Consider the following 21,109-nt stretch of genomic DNA (forward strand, 5'->3'; position numbering starts at 1 on the left):
CTTTTCTGACCATGACATTTCACAAGAACTCAGTAGAACACTCTGATGAATGCGTTGGTGTGTTTTTAACTCCAGCCCCAATGAATTAATCTACAGACCCTCATGAAATAAAAGCTTTTTACAATTTCTAATTTTTCAACCAAGTGAGTGCCTGGATTTTTGTCTTTTTTAGGGATGCACTGATACTGATACCAGCATCGGGTATTGGGTCCGATACTCAGCGTGTGTACTTGTACTTGTACTCATAAAAGTACTCCGATACAACCACACTGATACCACTTATGGCAACGTAACATTTGCAGTTAAGTGCAGCAGGTACGTGGTGGAGGAGTTATGTAAGCAGTGTGGAGCTCTTTCTACATAAATGACAGTGACAAAAGTAACACTGGCTGAAAGTAACGTTAAAGACACAGACAGATATGGACGGGGTGTTCTGTTTGTCCTCTGCGTACATTCCATCCATTTTCCAGGTGCTTGTGGATGCGTACCCAGAAGGAGAATACCACCGGGAAGCTTGGAGGTAGAGCAGTGTTTTTCAACCTTGGGGTCGGGAACCCAATGTGTGGTTGCCTGGAATTCAAATGGGGTCGTCTGAAATTTCTAGTAATTAAGATTAAGATCCTTTATTGTCGGTATATAGTACATTTTTCACCACACACTGAAATTCCACCTCTACTTTTAACCCATTTCTAGAACATGCAGGAACATAGCACACACTGCAAACTGGGAGCAGCGGGCTTGCCATAGCAGGCGCCTGAGGAGCAAATGGGGTTTGAGTGCCTTGCTCAAGGGCACATCAGCCAACAACTTTTTCTGCCAGTCTGTGGAATCAAACCGACGATCCTTGGGTCACAAGCTGACTCTCCAACCCTCTAGAGAGTCGGCTGATTAAAAAAAACAAAAACAAAAAAACAACTTACTAATAAAAAATATATGGTGAGTTGACAGAGACAATCAAAATACTGTGAAGCTGAAACTGAAGCACTGTGGTACTGTTTATCTGTCAAACGTTCATTGTGGTCAGTTTCAGATGCTGCAGCTCTTTTATAATTCATAGGTTGAGTTCTTGTTTGTTCAGTATTAATTATCAGCCTTGTAAATCCAAGCTGGACTGACTGTACATATCCTGACCAAGGAAAATAAAATTCTCACTTTGTGCAGTAATCTACACCTGGCTTTTCTGCCTCCGTCCATAATAATATATATTATTTAGCTTAAATGTCGTCTAAAATTAACATTTATTTGCAACATAGTATAGCAAACTATTACAAACAAATTAATTTTAGCCAAAAAAAATGTCTCCCTTTTGAATGTCTGGGGTCACCAGAAATTTATGATGTTAAAATGGGGTCACGAGCCAAAAAAGGGTGGGAACTACTGATGTAGAGAATCTGTTTAAAGAGCGACTGTGTGAGTTAGAGAAAAACTACTGACATATTTATGACAACTACCTTCATCAATATCAACATTTGTATCCACATTAGTATTACCTCTGTCGACTCTATGTTTATTATTACTGACTTTCTCCTTCTCAAAAAACTTTACTCTTCTTCGTGGTATTTGCCCAGTATGGTTAATTAAGAGCAGAGCCCCCTGGTGGATTGATTGAGAAACACTCATTCCAATGCATTAAATGTCAGTAGCAGCACTGTTAAGGTCGAGCTAATGACAACAACAATAAAGCACATTTTCTTTTTTTTTGGACCTAGTTTTTATTAGATTTTCTGTTTTTCAGTACAATACAATTATACATTCAAGTACAGTTCAATTAGTTTCTTTTCCCCTACACAGCTGCAGATGTATTCTCACAAACCTCCACAAGCAACACATGATGAAAATTAGAGAAAACAATAACAATTATAGCAAACAATGTTCACTTCCAAAAAAAAAAAAAGGCTGTAGATATAAATCTTCGTCAGAAGCAGAATGACAGCACCTTGATAAACATGGAGTATTGCATCACCAAAACATATTATTGCAGCAGCAAAGGTAACATAGGTTCCCATCTTTTAGTAAATATGGTTATAAAGCACATTTTCAAAAGTAACTAAGAACTGTAATGATATTATTAAGTACTCAGATCGGTACTCAGTATCAGCAAGTACTCAAATGTAAGTACTTGTACTTGTACTCGGTCTGAAAAAAGTGGTATTGGTGCATCCCTAGTTTTTTTCCTACTGTTCATGCCCTCTCCATGAGCACCTCTGGTTTGTCTCATACCAGTACCTCCCTGTGAAATAGTTTTTTTTGTCTTTTTGAACTCAGTAAAACTGTTGTAAAAGTGAGTGTGATTTATTTACATTTCCCAGCTTTCATGCATGCTGGTACATGTAGGTTGACATACTTTTTTCACATGAGAACAATAACAATAACTACGTTAAGACACCTCCCTCACTGACCTGAGTTCTAAACAAATGCCTCAGCTCTGCCCCGTGAGCCTGTTAATCCAAAAATGGAGCTAAGCTGAAACAGAGTGTACGGGGTAAATCTGCGCCCACGGTACATGTGTTTGTTAGCGTTTATCTGTTTATGTGTCTTAATCCCAACACGGGCACATACTTGTGTGTGTGTGTTGTGTTGTGTATGTGCGTGTATGTGTGTAAATCTCTGTTAATGCGTCTGAAGACACACTAAAACGTACTGCAGTACCTGGCAACCTACTGACACAAATACACAGACACTGTTGTGTACACTGTACATAAGCCTAATCCAAAAACTGTTAATTGATGCCAAACATTTGCTCATGCAGCTTAAAGAATGTGTTCAATGTGACTTTAATGACTTTGACAAAGTGCCGTAAAGTTGTTTCTGACTGTGTGAAGGTGTTGCAGGTGAAAATAAGAAAGCTGTACTGGACTCCAGCCCGTTCCTGTCCGAAGCCAACGCTGAACGCATCGTCAGAACGCTGTGCAAAGTCAGAGGAGCTGCGTTAAAACTTGGACAGATGCTCAGTATTCAAGGTGAGCTGCAAAAGCCCAGATGACAGATGAAAATAAAGATAAGAGTCAGTTTTCATAGTTTTAAATGGAGAAAGATATGTTTAATTTGCATATTACATTTATATATTGCATATTTTTTAGTGTCATTAGGCAAAACTTCTAAACATAATTACCTTTTAGTATTTTGGACTCGGACTGATCTCAGAAGACACAAGACTTCTGCTTCTAATTTCTCCCTGTGTCTTCAGGGTGTAGAAAATCTATCTTAGGACACAGAGTTTATCTTATTACAGGTGTTGTTAAACTGGTAGGGGGTTAAATACATGACTGACAGTTGTAATTACCAGGCACTGATCAGATTCTGTCAGATATGACCTGAATGTGACTGAACTGTTCTACTCAGTGTCTCAAGATGGAAGCTCGGAAAACTAGCTTCATTTTTTTTCAAAACGGCATGAAACTGTATCAGGTCGTGTGAAATTATATTTAGACATTTCATTTGGAGGGTACTGCAGTGGGAGGGTCTGTAGTTTCAACTTCTGGTACTTTTATTTTATTTTATTTTATTCCTGATCTTGGCTCTTGCAGCTTTAAACAGAGGCAACATCCTTAAAATAAAAATGACATTTAAATTTAAAAAACATGTATAAGAATATTTAGAACGTACATAAAATACTAAAAAAGCCAGAAATATGATTTGAAGGAAAATGGATGATATTTAGGCCAAACATGTTATCAGAATATAATTGTCCTATTGGCTGATATTAATGATTATCATAACAAATATCGAATCATTATTTCAAAATAAAGTTGAATAAGCCTAAATTATCACAATTACTAAAATATGACTTTATATTGTGATAATAATAGGTGCTGATCTCCAAGGAAAATTATCAGAATATAATATGAAATTGTTTGTTTTTGTCATTATTTTATCACCCCACTCTAAAACAAAATATGAACTGTTTAAAGAAAGTAGAACTCCAAAATGACACGTTTTGATCTCAGTCATAATCATGTGAAAAAAGGGTCTGTATTTAGGACACATCTGAGGTCGACTAAGGGCAATTTAATCCAGATGCATGTTGTGCACCAGCAAAATGTAGTGTGATGTAATGAAAATATAAATAAGTAAGACATACTCAAATGGGTGCTTCTATGAAACTGGTCCCTAAAAACAGGACATTGGGGCTGAAAATTCAAAAAACATCTAGACTAATGTTATGAAGCAAGTTTGGAAGCACTTTGGGTCTATTTTAAAAATAAATATTTACTGAGATAAAAGAGAAACTATTTTTTAGATATAACACATTTGTATTTGATGTGCGCATACAAAAATCTGCATGTAACACAGTAAGAAGGACATGAAAATCACATGCTACTATTTTTTCAAATATCTTTGTATTTTCTTACAGGTACATTTTGGGAATCCATGTAAATATGCAAGGCAGAGTGTTTCACAAAATGACCGCTGTTCTAAAGTCACGTGTGATTTATTTGTGTTTAAATGGGCAGCTTCTGCATGTAACGCAAGTGGATACAATAGGTTACATACGAAACCTGGAATGACCTGCATTTCTGGATTAGAAAAAACACTAAAATCGTCAAATTTAACACAGTGTCTTTATTTGTAGCGGTATATAAGACCATTTCAAGCCATGTTTTCGAGGTAAAATCCACCGACACCAAGGTAGCTTTTCCTGTCCCAATTTTGGTCCTATTTTTGGCCCCAATATTTAATTAAAAACACATTAATTCTGGAATGGCTCAGAGCAAGAGTATAATTTTTTTTGCATTCATCTGAGGTCATCATTAGGTACATCCTGGGGGGAAATATGTCTAAATTTCGCTTTTATTATTGGATCTAAAAAGCTGGCAAAGTGTCAGATACCAAAATGAATCCAGTTTCAGGCAAAGACCCAAATGCAACCAGTGGATTACAGAAAAATACATAGAAATTTGACCATGGAATCTGTTGTCTGCAGGTCATTAGCAGCTCAGAATAAGTTTCCGTGTATGTTAATGATGATGTTGCTGCACATACTGCACATTAACAGCAGATAGATTTAAGAGGCCGGTGGCAGTAAACATCCTGGCACAGAGTCAGCTCCGGCAGGTTGGCTTACAGCAGTAAACACTTTGTTATTTTTGTTTATGTATCTTATCCCCGCTGCCTGGCCCTGGCTGATGACCTTTGTCCTTTTGATATTCACGCTCGGCATTCAACAAAGTGTCGAACATTTTATTCACACCAAAAAAAAAAAAAAAAGAAGCAGTGTAAGAGAAGAAGACTCACTGTTCTGTAACAGTGAGTGTTTGCTGGTCAGGTTTCAGCTCAGTGGACTGACCTTTTGTCCTGTTGTGTGGTTATTTCCAACACTGGCACCACTTCTCTGTCAAATAGTGATGAGCTGATTCTTATATCGAGGTCTCTAAAGTGCTGTTGAATGATCTAACTGCAAAAAACGAACCCCGCAAATGTTGAGAAACACCGAACGCTGCTACATGATTAGACCGGAATAATTCTTGAGGTGAAAAAATCATTGCCGTGGTCCCCCACTGCTGACATTTATTCGACACGGCAGGAATGCGGTCATGGTTCATTCCTAAATAGGCCGAGTGATTGTGTGTCCAGCCATTGTACCCACTAGACGAACACAGGTCCAAAATAGTGTTAACCTTGAGGGGTCTCATACTTAGGCCTCAAAATCTATTTTTAGTCCCTAAGTAGGAGGGATGTCACAGCAAATGTTTTGTTCAAGGCTGATTTAATCAAACATCTTCCTCCTAAAGATAGAGGAAACACACAGGACATCCTTGGATTTTAGTTTTATGCTCTAGTTAACCCTCTGGTATCCGGGTGCGCCTTTTAGGCACACTTTGCACATTGTTTTAAAAAACTTCATACTATTTTTTGCAATTTAAATAAGGTTAGTATTCAAAAGTTGTTCATTTTTGCATGATCTTTAAAATTCTGGCCACCAACTAAAATTTGCACATTATAAACAAAAGAAAATTACAAGACTAGCATCTGTCTCCCATGTGTGCCTAAAACGCACTATTTCTTCCATTTGATATGTATGATTAGGGCTGACCTTGATTTACAAAAATAAAATCAAATTAGAGCAGAAAAATAAATCAATATATAATATTTAATAGTTTGATTTATAGTTGTGCATTTTACGCACACTTGGTGACAGATGCTAGTATTTTTGAACATTTGACCTAGCGCCAAAAATAATAATGCAAATTAACCAATGTTGCTGTTAATCATTGACATATGCCAGGATGAAAAAATCAAATAATATGTGATCTACTTTTTATGTAGTATATTGAAAAAAAATTATTTTTTTTGTTTTTTTGCATCCAAAAAAATGGTTTGTTTACATTACAAACACAGCATTTAAAGAGTTAAAAAATGTGACAATTACTGAGTATTTGGTGTTTTTATTTACGGCTCAATTTGATGAAATAGAAAAAAGTGTAAAAGAATCAAAAACAAACTGTATGAAATTTTTTTTGACATTATTCCAAAAGTGTGCCAAAAAGACACACTTGGTGCTTAGTAAGGGCCTTGCTGGATGGGATACCAGAGGGTTAAGGCAAATTAAAGATGATTATCATGAATATTTTGTAAAACTGAAAGCAAAATGTTGCAGTTTGACACATTCTAGGTTGTCAACTTCTCTAATAAAAGCCACCGGCGACTGAAAACATCCACTGATCTAAAATGTTTAATAACTTTTAAACCACTAATCCAATATAATATAATAATCTGAATACACTTAAATAATTCAGGTAAAATGCAGTTTTTCAGCTTTTCACGATCATCAGATATGACCCATTTGGACGTTCAGAGTAGAGCTGCACAATATACCATTTGAGCATCGTCATCGCAATGTACGTGTGCGCAATAGTCACATCGCAGGTCCTGCAATGTAGGAGGCAAATGAACTTTATGTATTCTCATCTAATTTCAACCTGAGGCCCTGACACACATGGCGCACAGCAATCCACCAGTCACTATCATTCTTAATCACTTTGCTGAAGCAGACCACGCCCCCTGCACATGGAGTGAGTCGCTGGTAACAACATTGAAAAATGAGCAATGAACTTGGTGCCAAAACAAAAAGCAATGTCAGTTATCTGGCATTATTTCAAATCCAAGAAGGATGATACTGACTGATACTACTGATGATACTGACGGCACCACACAGATATTATATTTTTCTGAGTATTTTTTCATATTGCAATATATATCGCAATGTCAATTTTTTCCAATATCGTGCAGCCCTAGTTCAGAGGCTCCGTAGTGAACATGGAAACACTGTCATCATCTGCAACATCAATTCATCCATAAAACCCATGGAGTTTGGTTGTAAATATTGTAAACTTACATATATACTGTATATAGGTCGCTGATGAACTCACATTTTCCTCAGTTTTCTCGGTTTTGATATGATAACCTTTGTATTTGACCTGAGCCTTTTTGAACATCTGCATTGTCAGTGAAATAAATATCGAAAAACAGTTACTTTTCCTGGAAAAATGCAGAGGATAAATGAATAAATTGTGATACATTACTCAGATATTCAGAAAAATTGATTTGAACGTCACTATAAAAACGGTTCTAGACATTTAGGGTTAATCAGGTATTGGATTCTGTGAGTTTTATATGACAGATCTAAAATATATATGTCTGTGTTTCAGATGATGCCTTTATCAACCCCCAACTTGCCAAGATCTTCGACCGCGTGAGACAGAGCGCCGACTTCATGCCAATCAAACAGATGATGGTACAAGTCCTCTTTTTCTTCTATTCTTCTCTTTTTTACATTATTAGTTCAACCTTTATAAATACAACTGATGTCACAAGTAACATGTGCCAAGTGTGTGTTAGTGTGTTAATTATCAAGGTCTATTTTCTGCTCCCATCTGTAAAAAAAAAAAAAAAAAAAAAAAAAAAACTGTGAATGTGTCACTGAGTAAAAACTGTTAAAGACAATATAATAATCTGAATGTGATGTCTTTGACTGGGTTTATAGAAAGCGCTGAACAGTGACTTAGGTCCGAACTGGAGGGACAAGCTGGAGTCATTCGAGGAGCGTCCCTTTGCAGCGGCGTCCATCGGCCAGGTTCACCTCGCAAGGATGAAGGACGGCAGGGAGGTGGCCATGAAAATACAGGTACGCCCAGTTCACCTGTGTGTGTGTACGTTCTGCTTTCACTTGTTATTACTTTAAACACAGTAACTGGAGAGGACGTCTCACTTTGGGTTGTCGTCTCCATTTCACACAAACACGTGAACACACATCTGAGCTCAGTGATATGTGCAAAAGTGTGCAATTTAAAGATCTCTACTGTGTCGTTTCTAATTCAGAGGCTTTACCGACAGTGATATTTGTCATTAAACACAGATACATATTTTATCAAAAGGGCAAAGTGGATCAAATTACATAGATATTAAACCCTATAACGCCAAACGTATCATATGTGATACATGCGTTTTGAAACCCTCTACATGATCAGTGTGATTTTTTTTTTTTTCTTGAAAAACCTGATGTATACAATCAGATACATGCAATACATGGATTTTCCACCAGGGGGAGGAATTTATTCACCAGAGGCCTTTCCAGTGGCACTACATGACTGTCATTAATGAGGAAAAAGGCAGAACTTTGCCAATTTTGAAAAGGAATTACCAATTTGTTTGTTCAAAAATAATATTTGAGCATTGAGACCCGATGTATCAAATATGATACAAAATTGAAACTCATACATAGAAATTCATATTTGAAAAAAAAAAATTGTTGTTCAGAAGGACCAATAAAGGCTCCAGTTTCAAAGAACTGGAAATTTCTGTCAGTGATTTAATGGTTCAGGCTTTACAGGGTTAACATTTATATTAAAATATCAAAAAAAAATGACTAGACTTGTTGATATAGTTGCAATATAGTCAGATGTTTCAATGTTAAAATTCAGTAAAACCTGTAATTTTCTTTTATATTTGGCTGCTTGTTGACATCAAATCCCATTTACTCATGTTAATGTTTAACCTTTAACAACAGCAGTCTCTCCGGCGCTATATTTTGGACTACACAGCATTCAAATTACTCTAACTCCTGAACCGTTTGTGCTAACTACAAAATTCAAATGGCATTAGAAAGGTGAGATCCTAAGCTTTCCAACACTATGTAACACTTTATGGCAGCAATGTGGAACTCTATTACAAGTAGAAAGGAACTGTTTCAGAGACTTTAGCGCAGACTAAAAAACACCTGGAAATAACAAAAATATGAAGCTATAATATGGATACTGAATGTTCAAGACCAAAAAGCATGTTTGAGCAGATGTAAAATAGTTGAAAGTTTATTTCTGTAATCTCAAAAAGTTTCATTACAGACATTTACAGTTGTTTCTGATAATGAATATGCCAAAAACTTCAAGTCTTTTTTTTTCTTTTTTACTAAAACACAGTTTTAAGCATTTATTATTTATAATAATTAGAATTAATGATCAGATATTGAAAATTAAGTTCTTCCTGAAAATGAAGGCGCAAAATAATTAGCAAAAAAGACATTTTCTGACACTTTTATTGCAAAGAAAACATGAAGACACCCAGGTGGCCTGTTATAATGGCAGTCTTATAGGGGTTAACAGTCGTGGATTAGAAGAATTCCCCAGATTGGCAGAGAAATTGTCGGCTGATGTGCCCTTGAGTAAGGCACTTACCCCCCATTTCCTAGTCTGCAGTGTGTGGTGCGTTAAAGGCAGAGGGTCAGTTTCAGTGTGTTGCATGTCCACATGTACAATATTTACTGACAAAAAGATTCTTCTTCTGCTAAATGTTGCTAAAAACAACAACTCCCATGAATCCTTGCTGCTATAGGAATACATATTATTATTGTTTGACTGAGAGACCCCTTGCACCTGAAAATACATTCTAAAAAAAAGTAGAGATATCTTTTTACAAGTATTCATAACATAAATAAATTCTAAATAAAAGTTGAATTTGTGTGTTCCCTGTTGTGTGTCTGCTCGTTGCCAGTACCCCGGTGTGGCCCAGAGCATCAACAGTGATGTCAACAACCTGATGACGGTGCTGAACATGAGCAATGCCCTGCCTGAAGGTACCAACAATGAAACGAACATGTGAACATAATGCTCCTCAGAGCTTAAGTGCACCCGGCCTTTTGTTAGCGTGTCAAGGCCCACTTCACATCCTCTCCTCCTGTTGTTTGTGCTGTGTTTAGGTCTGTTTCCAGAACATCTGATAGATGTGATGAGGAGAGAGTTAGCTCTTGAATGTGATTATATCAGAGAAGCTCAGTGTGCAAAGAAATTCAGGTGAGTATTATGTCACAGACTGTACATGCACTACTCATACTCTTCCAAGGTCTCACTGTTAGAGAAAACATGAGAAAACATGGCAGTTTCATCCACACAGGCTTTATCTAGTGCAGGGGTGTCAAACTCATTTTAGTTCAAGGCCCACATTCAGCCCAATATGATCTCAAGTGGGCCGGACCTGTAAAATAACAACAGTGGAAAAAATAAAATTAAATCCTGATAATGTTAACATCTACAAAAATCTGAATAACATGAACAACTGAAAATGAAAAAGAAAAACAAGTGCAACTTTAACAATATTCTGCCTCAGATTATCAGTTTTTCATTTACACGTGTGCGTTACAACTTACATTACAATTACAAATACACAAAACATTTAACAACAGGCAGAATATTGGTACAATTGCATTTACTTATCTTTAAGACATTTAAGGTTATTCACATTTTTTTTGAAAAATAACTGTTTTTTAATATAAACATTTTCATGTAATTTTACTTTTTTACACTAAAACACAGAGAAAATTTGCTGTTTTCATTATTTATAGGTTTAATATGATAGTATTTTACTGGTCTGACCTACTTGATATCTATTTGGTCTGTATGTGGAATCTGAATTAAAATGATTTTGACATCCTCGATTGTTAATATCTTCAGTGTCATTTTTGTATTTCACAAATCCATCCTACGGGCCGGATTGGATCCTTTGGCGGGCCGGATTTGGACCCCGGGTCGTATGTTTGACACTTGTGATCTAGTGCTTTAGAAATAATTACAGGACCTCGTAATGTGGTTCTATTTTCTGGAACTTGGTGGATCAGATTGTATTTTCTTCTGGAGGTTATAATTAACAGCTTTGTCGTTTAGTAGTGACTCACACGCTCTTCTTGTCTTCACAAAAAAGAACCAAAATGGCCATCATCGTCTCATCATATAGATCATTTCTCTTAATTGAGTCATGGATTTAACTTAACTTAAGCTTACATACTGTATATGTAACTGATGCACATAATTATGGTGTTCCAAAAAGAGTCTTGGTATTAGTGGTGCTGCTTTGTTTATTATTGCCTTGTTTTATGCTCCTTTTAAGCTTTTGTGCTCTGTTTTTTCTTTCTAAAGTGCTTAGCTTTAGGTTAAGGTTAAAAAACAAAATGAGAAATTAAAGAATAAATTGTTTTATTTCATTTTTGTTTTCCTTTTTTTGTAAATAATGAATTACAGCAGTCGGTGATGGCAAATGATGTATTGATAGGTCGATTTCACAATTCTGATTGAACGCACATGTACAGTCGCAGAAAAAATACTAGATCATCAAAAGTCATCAAAAACAATGGTTATGCAATCAAGTACTAGCTCCTGTGTGTATTGTGTGACCAAAACAGACAGAAGAGAAAACATGGAATGTCTAAAAGCACTGTTTTTGTCAGTACAATGCCATAGCTATTGATGTAAGAACTGAAGTGATTTTGGTTATTATCAAGAAAACATGGAAAATGGCTTGATATCAGCTCTGAAATAAACTATTATGAGCTATTTTTGTTGTTATTATTATATTTGTCCAAACAAATGTACCTTTAGTTGTACCAGGCATTAAAATGAACAAGAAACTGAAGAAAACAAGGGTGGTCTAATAATTTTTTCCACGACTGTATTTTGTTGAAATGAGGCAGAAAATATATAATTGTTCTATTTTTTGTTCCTTTTCATTCATAATGTGGTCAATTTGCCAACATGTTAAGGCAGATTTTCTTTTTTTATGTCTTTTATCTTATGAAATAATTAAATAAATAGTATAAAATATGCTAAATACAGGTAACAGGCTCTAGTGTTCTCTCCATCTTGAGTAGAACAAATAGAATGTGTGTTGAACTTTTCCGCGTTAAATGTACAGTATTTCCTGTGTGATGCAGGGAGCTGTTGAAGGACCACCCATTCTTCTACGTACCAGAGGTGATAGAGGAGCTGAGCAGCACCCACGTCCTGACCACAGAGCTGGTCCCCGGTTTCCCCCTGGACCAGGCAGAGAGCCTCACACAGGAACTAAAGAATGAGGTACATTTGACAAACCCAGACCAACGGAGCGGGTCGATGGACAGTTAGCTGACTAATGGGTGCATTTATCTAGTTCATGTCAGCAGAGAGGCTTGTGTGTGGGACAGAAACAGAAACAGCCTCTGTTGGATCAATAAATGGATAGAAGAAACGCCTTCTAGTGGCCAAAAAAGGGAACTGCACCTCCCTTCACTTCTCTAGTTTTCTACCTAAGACTGATGATGCCACAAAAACATACATGCAGTATATGATCTATACCAGTGTTTCCCAAACAGTGTGCCGTGGCTCATAAGTGTGCCGTGAGAAATCATCAGGTGTGATGTGGAAAATTATCCAGTTTCACCTGACTGGTTCTGTAAACCAGCAATGTGATATAGATACATATGACTGCACGCACCAATGCTCCACTCAGCTACAACAGTCTCCTGTTTCCCTTTGCAAAATAAAAGTGAAAGTGAATTGGCCCCCGATGCAGTACGTTCTGTTGATAAAGCCCCCCCCACTAGTGATGTGCAGATGAGCGAGTTACCTGTGAACCCCGGGTATTGGGTTGGGGCGGGGAGATATAGCTCCCATACTATTATACAACGGACCTCAATCCTGGGGTCTGTCCAAGGGGTCGCTGACGCACCCCTCTCAGCTCTCCTGTTCCAAACACCCTGCGACAATGTGCCCCCCCTCGTGAAAAAATAGAGAGACTCAGAGCTGTTGAGGAAGATTTGTGTGTGTTTCTTCAATTACTGCAAGAATATCAGCTTTGTGTCCAACTACACAGGCCCAGGTTTCACACTGAGGAAGTAAATTGAGACTAGATTTGCATTATATTTCAATAAATATACTTTTTTTTGACATTTTTCTTTGATTGTGATTTTTCTAATGTAAAACATATGCCATGGCTCAAAAAGGTTGGGAAACACTGATCTAAATAAGCAAATATAAACTGAATCTCTGTGTGTTTTGTTCAGATCTGTCTGAATATCCTGACGCTGTGCCTCAGAGAGCTGTTTGAGTTCAGGTACATGCAGACCGATCCAAACTGGTCCAACTTTTTTTATGACCCACAAACACACAGGGTAAGTCTCCACTATTACAGCCAATAATGTTAAGGCATTGCTGGTAAGATTTAGGAGTAATGAGTACCGTGTCTCTCTAGGTGGCACTGTTGGACTTTGGAGCCACAAGAGGGTTTGATCAGAGTTTCACAGACGTCTACATAGAGGTAAGACTTTTTTTTTTTTTTTTTTTTTTTTAATTATCTCCTGTATTGTCAAAGGTGTGAAAACTTACTTTCATATAAATCATTTCAAAATGTGTGAAAATAAGCAACAAGCTTAGACTGATAAACCTGATTCTGAATAAAAAATGAAAAGAAATGTCCCAGAAAAAGAGAAAAAGGCAGCGCAAGTGGTTCATTTATGTTCTGTTTGTTGTTGTAGGTAATCCGTTCAGCTGCTGAAGGTGACAGAGAGGGAGTTCTGAAGAAATCTATAGAGATGAAGTTTCTGACAGGTTATGAGTCCAAGGTAAGTGACAGCAATGTATATTTATTATCCACACCAGGAGAACTTTGACCCTCAAAGACCTTGAAATATTTTTGTGGCGAATTCTAAATGAATTTTTCCTCTACATTTTGCTTTTCTTATGAGATTTTAGACATTTTTCAATCAAAATCATGCATTTTCATATATTTAAGTTGTTGATCTTAAACATTTAGAGTTAAATCAAATGTTATTATATCAAAACAGAGACAATTGAAGAAAAACTGACATTTTAAGCAAAATATACCATTAACTGAACATAAAACAAGCCTCTACAACCACTGTCATTTTTCAAAGTAAATGGGTCTTACTGGCGAACCAGAAGATAATGATGTTTCCATGTTCACTACAGAGCTTCTGAGTATCTAAATGGGTCATATCTGATGATGATGAAAAGCTGAGAAACTGTATTTTACCTGAATTATTTACATGTATTGATAGGATTAGTGGTTCATAAGTTATTAAACATCTTAGATCAGTAGATGCTTTGTAGTTGCCAACGGTTGTTTAGGTTTTTGAGGGTTTAATACAGAAGGAGTAACCATATAAAGGGTAATGTACAAGATCCTGCTTTGTCCTGAAAGGGGTTATTTTACAATTTTTATGATTTTGTTGTATATTATCCTGCATATTTCACAGCTACTTACTTAAGAAATCATGTAAAAGTGTGAGCCTTAAAAATGGACATCACATTTTGCCAAAGAAGATGATTTTACCAATGTCAGTGTTGGATGTAAACCTGTTGTTTTTTCTTAATTTATACAGTATGACTGAAATGATCCTCATTGAAACACAGTGTGACCAAGAGTTAAGACACATTAAAATAATTCAGATCATTTTTTTTATAATAAGATGTATTTGTTCCTTGAGACAAAGGAAGGAATGAATAACCAAATAACCAAATAAAAATAACATTTTATTAGCATTGCCTCAGAATTTCACAATCCTTGAAATCATTCATTCAACATCATCACGACTGTATTATAGAGAAATAACCACAGACTGGACTCAGTGGAAAATCAGATTTGAGTCTCAAATAAAGCGGTTTAACCTTTAACCCCTGAGACATTATTTCAATGAAACAGGCTTCCTTTTATTCAGTGGCTTTGCTTTACTGTGTGTTTTGGGATCAAAACAAGGTGGAATAACAGAAAAAGACAGAGAGGAATTGAAGTGTTACAGGTTTTTACTAAATTAGGCACTCAGAATGTACATCAATAAGAGATTTAGGATGTTGAACATGAACTGTGAACTGGAACACACTGAACAACAACAATTCAGATTTTGGCTCAGTAGTTTTAGTTTAAGCGCTCTTTTTTTCTAAATCACTCCAGCTCCTTTTTGAGACCTGGTTGAACTCCAAAAAGCAGTTACACTCAGTAAAAACACAGTAAAAAAAAAAAAGAAAGAAAAGTCATGACAACACTATAAACAACAGTAAAAACAAAAAACGACATAGAAAAGGGTGCAAAAAAAAAAAAAAAAATAGCCCAAACCGTCTATTTTTATAGCGAGTCGGTCTCACTCACTGTGTTTTTGGGGTGCACTGAGCATGCTCAGATGTCTATGGAAAGGGTAATGTCTATTCTATCAGCACATTCTGAATTTTTTTCTTATTGATCTGTAAACACACCAGTAACAGTAAATCACAAAAACCACAATTTATTTCGGTTAATGGATTACTGCGTCAGAAAAATCTTTATACACCGAGCAACTATTTTCGCTTTGCCCTGACTTAAACTGCATGCTCTTGCGAAATACATGGCCCGGTGTTTCTCTACCTTACTCCAAATACTCCGAAAAATGGAGTCCATCTCAAATTATCCGGACTATTTGGAGTAAGGTAGAGAAACACCAGGCCGTGTATTTCGCAAGAACATGCAGTTTAAGTCAGGGCAAAGCAAAAATAGTTGCTCGATGTAGCAGTAATCCATTAACCGAAATAAATTGTGGTTTTTGTGATTTACTGTTACTGGTGTGTTTACATGGCGTCCCTGGGTGAGCGCCATGTAAACATGCAGCAAGCAATAAATCAAGCTTTTGTTATAACTTTTTAAAACCTCAACCCTTCTTTTTGGTGAATTCTTCATTTCTCCTGGTTTGGTCCTTCCATCCGAAACATAACTGGTGAGTTAATTTGAAAAACGCAACCCCCATCTGGTAAGCATCCTAAGTGGACTGGTCCAGAGCCACCGTTGGTCCAAAAAACTCTAGAACATGCAGCTTTTTGTCCAAAGATAACTGGAGATTTTTGGTACCAAGGTGGTTTAAAGATAAAGAAACTGGGGCATTAGTTCATTAACCGAAATTAATTGTGGTTTTTGAGATTTACTGCTTGCTGCGTGTTTACAGATCAAACAGTTGAATTTTTATGAATATTTCAAATAAATCATATATTTAGAATGAGCACCACAGACACATCAGGGGTTAAATGGTTAATAAAACCATAGACGATGTTGTAGAGTAGTGACAGAAAACTAGCAGTCACACATTAAAGTGCAGATTTTGTGTAAAAAAAAAAACAAATGTAACAATCACTTCTCAAGTGAAATTCTGCACATAAAATCTCCCTTCATTGTTTGTGGTGTGACTCATGTTAGTGGACATGTTGGTTGTTAGTTATGACTAAGTGTGTTTTTCTCTCCCCTCTCTCTGTTCAGGCTATGGTGAACGCCCACGTGGATGCTGTGATGATCCTCGGCGAGGCCTTCGCATCCACGGAGACCTTCGACTTCGGCTCTCAGTCCACCACAGAACGTATTCACAACCTGATCCCGGTGATGCTCAAACACCGGTTGACCCCGCCTCCAGAGGAGACCTACTCGCTCCACCGTAAAATGGGCGGTTCCTTTCTCATCTGCTCCAGGCTGAACGCCAAGCTACAGTGTAAGGGGATGTTCCAGACTGCATACGAGAAGTACTGGGAAGGCCGAACCAGGCCCTCTCCTTCAGCCTAAGCCCACGTGTGACGAGACGTGACGGACAGGACTTGGGGCCAAAAGCAAAGTGCCCGTCGGTGATGAGATCAGAGAGAAACGATCGGATCATCAGTTCGGTTGGTCGCCGTGTTCCCTGTTGTTAACTGATCACCGAGCGCAAACGTATCTTTCCCTCCACAATGAAATCTTTAAAGACACTAAGAAATATTTGCAGCCGAAAAGTGTGAAGAAGGGAGCAGAAACATGGCATTAACAGTGCTTTAAGTACAGTCTGGTACTTTTATACGGCTCCGAGACGACAGACCGACAGCCTTGTTCAGATGTAAAATGAATGTAAAACCAATATGATCTCATCTCTGATTTTAAGATGATTCTTCTATTTTCTTTGTATTGCTGTGTGTTGTTAAAGATTTGTATAATATTTCCAGTCAGGCATCTGCCAGACGTGTCAAGGGTGGGAATATGTAAAAGTTGGAACTCTCTAAATACGGAGGTTAATACAGTAGATAGGCTGTATCAGTCAGTGTTAGACAGGACCAGCATGAGAGGGTAACAGCAATGATGTGCTTCTGTTGCTTCATCCAATCATCCTCTTAAACCCATGAGCATATTGTAATTAAGGTGCAGTATTCATGTGTAAAAGATGCCAGGTGATCAAATTCATGTTACTTTAGTGTCTGCGTAGTTTATCTTCTGTATCGTGTAGCCATTTGTTCATACTCTGCTGCTTCACTTCAGATTTACTTGGTATTTTATAGGTTATCAGCTTCATTTTGTGGCATACGAGTGTTTCAGTCTTAACCTATAAAGACCCAAACAGGTACTGGTGACCAAAAGCATCTGCTGATCTAAACTGTTTAATAACTGTTGATCCACTAATCCTATCCATACATGTAAATAATTGGTGCAAAATGCAGGTTCTTATCTTTTCATTGTCATCAGATATGACCCATTTGGACGTTTCAGAGGCTTATAGTTACCGTGGAAACACTGTCATCTTCTACAACATTGATTCACCAGTAAAACCCATGGAGTTGAATCAATGACAGTGAATGGAACCACTTGTTTTATGTTTAGTTAATGATAGATTTTGCCAGAAAAGTCACCCTTTCTTCAGTTTTTTTCTGTTTTTGACATACTGCAAAAATTAAAATCTTCTCAAGATAATTTTCGTTTGTTCCATTGACAGATTTTTTTTTGCTCGAATTAAGCAAAAAAAAAAAAAAAATCTTGAATTAAGCAAAAAAAAAAAAATCTTGAATTTAGCAAAAAAATCTGGCAGTGGAACAAGTGAAAAGTATCTTGGTAAGATTTCTTGAAATAAGATTTTCAAGATCTATTGTCAAAAAATAAATTCTTATATCTCACTGAAAAGTTTCTCTTTAGGTTAGTTACTAGAAATGAGAAAAATATACGTGGTAAGATTTTGATTTTTGCAGTGTAACATTCAACTTTAATCTGATCTTTAATGAACATCTACATGATTAGTAAATTAAATGTAGGAAAATACCTGATTTTCACTGAAAAAATTTCAAAGAAAGATAATATTACAATAAATGGTGATAAATCACTTAAGAAATGTTAAATATGGAGAAAAATCCATTTGGGAGCTGACACAAAAGTAACTCTGGGTCTTTATGGGTTAATGAACCTCAGGTCTAAGTATTTTTTTTTTTTTTAATCTACGTACCTCCATGGGCTGTTCTCTTACGGTTTTCTTTTGTTTTTAATCACTATTCATTTGCTGTACCAATGAACTAGACAAAACAAACATGATCAGTGTTTCTCAGTCAAAAAAAGCATTCTCAGTGGTATATTTTTCAACTGTTTTACAATGGCTCCAACTGGATGGATTTACTCCCTGAAAAGAAGAACAAGAAGATGAGGCCTGACAGCAAAAGCGATCACATCCCACATGGAGCAGTGGGCCCCCGGTGCTTAGTCATGAATGTTAATGAACTGCCGAGATGGAAGAGGCTCATCCTCATATCGCGCTCACGGGCTCACCTTGCATCCGCGAGTCGGTAATCTCTGCACGCCTTCTTTGGTGTGAAATCCTCTGTCACCTGGCTGGTGTGTGACTGTGAAAGTTTTCTCTATTCTGCTGTGTGAATACAGTTCTGATGTTCTCTGGTGTGAATTTGGAAAAAAAAATAATAAAAAAGAAAGGTGCCTGTAGTTTCTAGTGCGATATTTTTTAGCTAGAAATGTCTCCTTTATATTTTATATCAATAAAGAGATGATTGATTTTCTAAGCAAATGCACTGTTTGTTATTATCACATGGAAAAGTACATGTTTTACCCTTTAACCACTGAGATGTTATTCCAGGTAAATGTGCTGCTGTGAATTTGCGTCTGTTTCAGTGTCTTAAAAGCTGCTGTGAGTATGTGCTTGTGTTTCTTTTCTTTAGTGGTTTTCTTTTACTGTGTGTTTTAGGGTCAAAACAGGGTGGAATAACAGAAATTATCCTCATTGAAACAGTGTGACCAAGGGTTAAGAGACATTAAAATAATTCAGATCATTTTTTTTATAATAAGATATATTTGTTCCATGAGACAAAGGAAGGAATAAATAAGAAAATAAGCAATTAAATATAATATTCTATTAGCATTGGTTCAGAATTTGACAATCCCTGAAATCATTAATTTGACATTATCATGATTGTATAATAGAGAAAAAAACACAGACTGGACTCAGTGGAAAATTAGATTTGAGTCTCAAATAATGCTGTTTAACCTTTAACCCCTGAGACATTATTTCAGTGAAATAGGCTTCCTTTTATTCAGTCATTTTGCTTTACTGTTGACTGTTTTAGAGTCAAAACAAGGTGGAATAACAGAAAAAGACAGAGGAATTGAAGATTGACAGGTTTTTACTAAATGAAAGACTCAGAATGCACATCAATAAGAGATTTAGGATGTTGAACATGAACTGTGAACTGGAACACACTGAACAACAAGTATTTGAATTTTGACCCGGTAGGTTTCCTTGGTGGGGCAGCTCTTTTTTTTTTTTTTTTTTTTTTTAAATGAGTCCAGCTGCTTTTTGGCACCTGGCTGAACCCCAGAAAGCAGTTACAGGGTCAAAACTTGGTAAAAACACAGTGAAAAAAAAAAAAAAGGAAAATCACTACAACACTGCAAACTGTAAAAACAAAAAACAAGGAAAACTGTTATAAAAAAAAAAAAAAAAAAAAAAAAAAAAGAAGTCCAAACCATCTATTTTTACACACTGCAAAAATCAAAATCTTCCCAAGTGTATTTTTCTCATTTCTAGTAAAAATATCTCATCACATTTAAAAGAGGACATAATCACCTAAAGCAGGGGTGTCAAACTCATTTTAGTTCAGGGGCCACATTCAGCCCAATTTGATCTCAAGTGGGCCAAACCATTAAAATGATAGCATAATAACCTGTAAATAATGACAACTCAAAGTTTTTCTCTTCATTTTAGTGTAATAAAAAACATTAAATTCTGAAAATATTTACATTTACAAACTATCTTTTCACAAAAAATGATGTGAATAACTAGGGAAAAAAATTAATTTCTTAAGAAAAATAAGCTAAATTTTAACAATATTATGCCTCAACTTATCACTTGTACATGTGCATTACACACAATGTTACACAAACATAATATTGTTAAAATTTTGAAGAATGTGGAACTAAAATAAGAATAATGTCTACAATATTATGGGTCAACTTATGAACACAACTTAAAAATCGGATCCAAAAAACCACAAAAAATTTAGTAACAGACAGAATATTGTTAAAATTGTACTTCATTTTCAGGTTATTCACATTTTATTGTAAGGGTTATTAGACTGTTATTTGACTTTAGATCACATTGGGCTCAAACCAGTTCAACACCTTTGACTGTTAATATCTTCAGTGTAATTTTTGCACTCCATAAAATCATGTCACGGGCCAGATTGGAACCTTTGGAGGGCTGGTTTTGGCCCACGGGCCGCATATTTGACACCTGTGACCTAAAGCGAAACTTTTCAGGTAGATATAAGAACTCATTTTTAGACAATATATCTTGAAAATCTTATTTTCAAGAAATCTTACCAAGATAATTTTCACTTGGTCCATTGGCAGATCTTTTTTTTGCTTGAATTTAGCAAAAAAAATCTTGAATTAAGCAAAAGAAAAAGAGATATTTTGACCAGAAATGAGAAAAATACACTTGGTAAGATTTAGATTTTTGCAGTGTAGCGACTCGGTTTCAGTCACTGCTCTGGGTTTTCCACAGGTGGTGGGGTTGCACTGAGCATGTTCAGATGTCTATGAA

At 36.3% G+C, this 21,109-nt stretch overlaps 1 protein-coding gene across 2 annotated transcripts in view; it reads left to right on the forward strand.

Annotated features, from left to right (window-relative positions):
• The window catches only part of LOC115414809 (atypical kinase COQ8A, mitochondrial-like), a 42,558-nt gene extending 24,940 nt beyond the window's left edge, over positions 1–17,618 (forward strand). For both annotated transcript variants that reach the window (XM_030128150.1, XM_030128151.1), the window contains exons 8-17: positions 2,823–2,960; positions 7,650–7,735; positions 7,985–8,125; positions 9,988–10,069; positions 10,193–10,286; positions 12,197–12,338; positions 13,304–13,411; positions 13,492–13,557; positions 13,775–13,861; positions 16,537–17,618. In XM_030128150.1, coding sequence (XP_029984010.1) covers positions 2,823–2,960; positions 7,650–7,735; positions 7,985–8,125; positions 9,988–10,069; positions 10,193–10,286; positions 12,197–12,338; positions 13,304–13,411; positions 13,492–13,557; positions 13,775–13,861; positions 16,537–16,833 — 1,241 coding nt within the window. In that variant the 3' untranslated portion in view covers positions 16,834–17,618. The remainder of the gene's footprint in view (positions 1–2,822; positions 2,961–7,649; positions 7,736–7,984; positions 8,126–9,987; positions 10,070–10,192; positions 10,287–12,196; positions 12,339–13,303; positions 13,412–13,491; positions 13,558–13,774; positions 13,862–16,536) is intronic.
• The last annotated feature ends 3,491 nt before the right edge of the window (positions 17,619–21,109 follow it).

This window comes from Sphaeramia orbicularis, chromosome 24 (genome assembly GCF_902148855.1).
Source record: "Sphaeramia orbicularis chromosome 24, fSphaOr1.1, whole genome shotgun sequence".
In the NCBI taxonomy this organism is placed as follows: domain Eukaryota; kingdom Metazoa; phylum Chordata; class Actinopteri; order Kurtiformes; family Apogonidae; genus Sphaeramia; species Sphaeramia orbicularis.